The following is a 4,289-nucleotide window of genomic DNA, read 5'->3' as shown; positions in this document are numbered from 1 at the left end:
CATTTACCATTTATTTAATCCGTTTGTTCATCGTTTCATTTTCTGCGATCGAATTCAGCGGCTGCGTCCTCCGAATGCTAAATTCGTTGGCCGATTACATTATAGCATGGCCCTGAGGGCTGTTTACAGTTTAACTGTAAAGATAAGAAAAATCTTTACAGTTAAACTTTTTTTGGTGTGCCGTGCTCTGGATCCAAGGAAGAAGGAATAAGGTTCCTGATTGATTGTGGGAGCCAGTTTACCTTCTGACCTGCATTCATGGACCAGCTGATCCATTCCTGTTTATATGCAGACTAGTCACTGTTGGAATCAATGATTGCTGAAGCAGGAGGTGGAAATCATGAGATTATTTAGCCTTTTTCCTTTTTAGAGATCATTTTGTCTCATAAGATTTGAGTATTAAACTACAGATTTGATGTCTTTTCATTTTCTTCTCTACTTCAGAGAGAACGTTTCCTGACTCTCCTTTAGCTTTGTTCCAGGCTGCGGCAGGCCATGACTGTGTCCCTTTCTTTGTATGTCAGGGCCAGCTGGTTTAACAGCCTATAAATAGCCCTGAATGACCTCCAGATCCATACCAGGCTCACAACAAGTGTACCTAACTGACTGTCTGCAGAGAAAACAAGTCAGGAGGGAAGGGCTAGATAGAGAAACACAAAGAGGGAGTGGAGGACGGCTGTTTTTTAAGTTGCCTTAAGTTCTCAAGCCCTCAGAAAGCAGGGATGGGTGATCCAGCAAACCTGGTGGAGTCCATCACACCTTCCGTGGTCACAGCAACTCCTGCAGCGGTAGCCGGGGAAATGCAAGGTGAGGAACAGGTCACTGGGATGTATGGGAGGACTGGGAACCTTCAAGGTCCCTGAATGGGACTGGCTGTTGAGTTCAAAGGGAAGAGCCATGTCGTCTGAAGCTCCGGTTCTTCTGGTTTGGTATCAGCGCTTCCTGTCCTACTAATTGTGTGTTTTATTACTGGTTATGCTAAACATGAATAACAGTTATTTAATGGATTTAGTTTCCTTATAAGTTTCTAACACCTACTTGTTGAACTGAATTCAAATCAACCTGAAAAAGCGGATGGTTCTTCTGCTACTGCATTCATTTAGTTTTCATGCAAGGATCTCATTTATGTTCAGTTCAACAAGTGCAGCTCACACCTCTGAATCAGACATTTTTCTGTTCAAATCCTTCCTGACAGCTGAGCGTTTCCATGACGATTAGACTGAAGTAACCCTTCATGTGCCTCAGGCGGGTTGGTAAACTTTCAACTCAGAGTCAAACTGATCACGGAGGTGTGCCTTTGAAATCTGACCTAGCAACACACATCTCCTTTACCACCTGTTCATTCTCTCTGCCATTTCTCCCATCATGCTTTGCAGGGTCTCTTGGACACACCCAGAATAACTTACTGGGTGTGAGTGGGGCTGTCTGGTTTGGCTGCCTTCTTACCTCTAGGGCTGACTGTGAAGATGACGAATACATCAAGTTGATTTACCTGAAAAATATTTGACTTTTTATGTTAGGGATTCACCAATCAGTTGTTCAGAACTAGGACATGACTTCTTCTTTACTTGAAACAATGAAAGGAACAGTTTACTGCAGGAAGACTCAATTTTTATAGCGGTTTCAACATTTTAAACTGAAATTCATTTTTTTTTTCTGTAGTTTAAATTTATAACTAAATAAAAGTTATTACATCAGGTGCTTATCAGCTAAAATGTTGATGCTACTATTAAAAAGTCCTAAATGGAATTCTAAGTGATGACTTTAGAGGCCGTTGCTCCTTCTTGTCATAAGTGGCTTTCTTTAATTTCCTCACCATGGCTTTTTTATTTCTGGATACTGTGACCAAACAACTGATTTGTCCTTTTTCAGCCAAAACAGCACGGCAACAGGTAGGGGAGGGGGGGGTCGCTGTTAGCCGGCTTTGCATGTATTGCATTATCCATCATTCCCTTTCTGAAGGTACCGTGCATCGATGGGGGGAGGCAGAGGGGAGGAAAAACACTTTTTTCATCTAAAAATTAGATTATTTTTAAGGCCCTCCTGCATAAAACACAACTTCTTAACTTGTTATATCACTCTGAGATAAAACTTTGGGGCTTTAAAACTGTGAAGCTCTCCCTTTCTAACTATGGAGGACGAGGTTCTCCCACCAGAGTCTGGACTTTCAAACGAAGCATAAAGCACATCTACGCTCCTACAGCTTTAACACTGTTAGGCTGCTTTTCTTCTGTGCTTTTATCAGTAGGAAAATAATACAGCATTGAAAACATCAGAATCAGAAATACTTTAATAATACACGCTCCAGACACAGAAATGTATATATATTAGGGATGGAACGGTTTTTGAAAACCGTCCGAACCGTTCGGTTCGACTGTCTCGTTTCGGTTCGTGTGTGGTGCGTTCGGTTCATGCGCTGCTCCTACTCAAAAAATAGTTTGAGTTGATTTTTTTTATTTATTTATTTTTTTTGTACGCAGTTGTAAAATAACTAAATTTGTCTGAAACAGAGACATTTGGAAAAAAGCTAATTAAAACAAAATTATTTAAATAAAAATAACCTAAAAATAACAGAAGTTATTCCCAAAACCTTCCTTGTTTTTTTTTATGTTTGATTTTTTGGATTCCTGTTATTTTTTTCCTTTTTTTTTTATTTATTTCCATTTGCAGAAGCTGGTTTCTATTTGCAACAATAATGGAAGAAAAGTGACTCCATAGAGGAGAGGGCCCTCGTCGGCCTTTAATCCTCAGCGTTTCTGGTATCTGCTCCTTTGCAGCAGCCAAACAGGAGGAGTTCTGCCTTTCAAAGTGACCTCCAGCAGGCGTCTCTGAGCAGACCACTAAAAATATACTCCTGATGGTTCCCACTGCCCGCCATTCAAACCCCAGAATGCAGTGACATTTTAGCTAACTGGCCTTGCTTCCTGCAGCATTATTTTTGTTGTTTCTCATGTTTAACACATTGCCTGTCATCATTTATTTTATTAAGATCTGGTGCCTTCCAGCTGTTCCTTTTGTACTGAAAATAAAGAATGTGTTGGAAGAGAAAATGGAAACTGGTGCATGCAGAGGATTATGATTTGCTGTTCTTCATTTAGCATGGATTAAGAGAAAACTGTCCTTAAACTTGTGTTTTGCTCTTTTTGTTCTAGATGGGTCCAAAACCCAGTCCGTCAATAAGAATGGAAAAAAGTCTGACTCTGGATCCAGCAGCAGCAGTTTCTTCACCTGGTTCATCGTGCTGGCCCTGCTTGGCGTCTGGACATCTGTAGCCGTGGTCTATTTTGACTTAGTTGACTATCAAGGAGTTATTGGTGGGTACAGCTGCTCCATGGAGAAGCTCCTCTCTAGATTCTTACTTCATGTGTTTGTAGATGTAAAGCTTTATTGCAATAAGTGAGCTAAAAGAAAGTAAGATTTCTGCAAAGAAGCGTTTTTTGACTTTATTTATGTAAGTAATAAAATTAACTGCCAGCAGGAATAAAGTAGTTTCATTTTAAATTAAAAAAAAATAAATTCTTCCCTTAATCTTATTTCAAGCCCAGTTACAGCAGTAAATAGAATAATCTGATATAAGGAGCCCCTTTCATTGGTGGATAATTTTACTTATCTGTTCAAATAAATGGCAAGTGATATTTTTCTAGAAATTTGACTTATTTCTAGATCAGTTTTGCTGTTTTATCACCTGAAAGGTGAAGGTTGCCAGTGCATAATGTGTCTGCTTCAGTATATAATCCTGCTTGTTTGGGTCCTTTTCTAATTGTCATCTCAAACTTTACAACATTAAGACACACGCTGCTAAACTGTCTGTTGTTAGGCCTTTTAACGATGTTAATACAATGCGCCACAATCGGGGGTGGACATCTTTAGAGTCTTTGTGAAATTACTATTGAATTGTAAGTCAGAAAGTGGCGATGCAGCTTAAATCCAAAAGCATCTGTGCTTTACAGAGCTCTGAAACGGCTCCAGAACGCATCGTCATGGTAAAATTTCAGCATAGTGTATTTTGATTTATTTTTGTTGTCTTGCACTATTTGTTATTGTAAAATTCAAGACACTTCAAGCCCTAGCAAGTTAAGGGTTAGCTGGTTAGGAAGTGAGGCTAATCCTGATTGGATCATTGTCATTTTATTTATGTAGCACATTTAACACAACATCAAAGTGTTTCCCACAGAGATCTCTGCAAACAATGAGATGTAAACATCTACAATCAGAAGGTTGCTGTAACAATGGCAATGCAAGCAGGGTAAAAGAAAGCTGCTTAATATAACAGGTTTCATGAAACCTAT

The 4,289-nt window shown here is 39.4% G+C and overlaps 1 protein-coding gene across 1 annotated transcript in view; it reads left to right on the top strand.

Annotated features, from left to right (window-relative positions):
- The first annotated feature begins 584 nt into the window (after window positions 1-584).
- Window positions 585-4,289, top strand: part of LOC107089110 (aspartyl/asparaginyl beta-hydroxylase-like) — a 39,347-nt gene continuing 35,642 nt past the window's right edge. Inside the window, exons 1-2 of the mRNA XM_015381676.1 lie at window positions 585-807; window positions 3,153-3,314. Of these exons, the coding sequence (XP_015237162.1) occupies window positions 723-807; window positions 3,153-3,314 (247 nt within the window). The 5' untranslated portion in view covers window positions 585-722. The remainder of the gene's footprint in view (window positions 808-3,152; window positions 3,315-4,289) is intronic.

Source organism: Cyprinodon variegatus, unplaced genomic scaffold (genome assembly GCF_000732505.1).
Source record: "Cyprinodon variegatus isolate N-32 unplaced genomic scaffold, C_variegatus-1.0 Scaffold239, whole genome shotgun sequence".
NCBI classification, from domain to species: Eukaryota; Metazoa; Chordata; class Actinopteri; order Cyprinodontiformes; family Cyprinodontidae; genus Cyprinodon; species Cyprinodon variegatus.
Note: the sequence above shows the minus strand (reverse complement) of the source record. Positions and strands in the feature narration are given on the sequence as shown.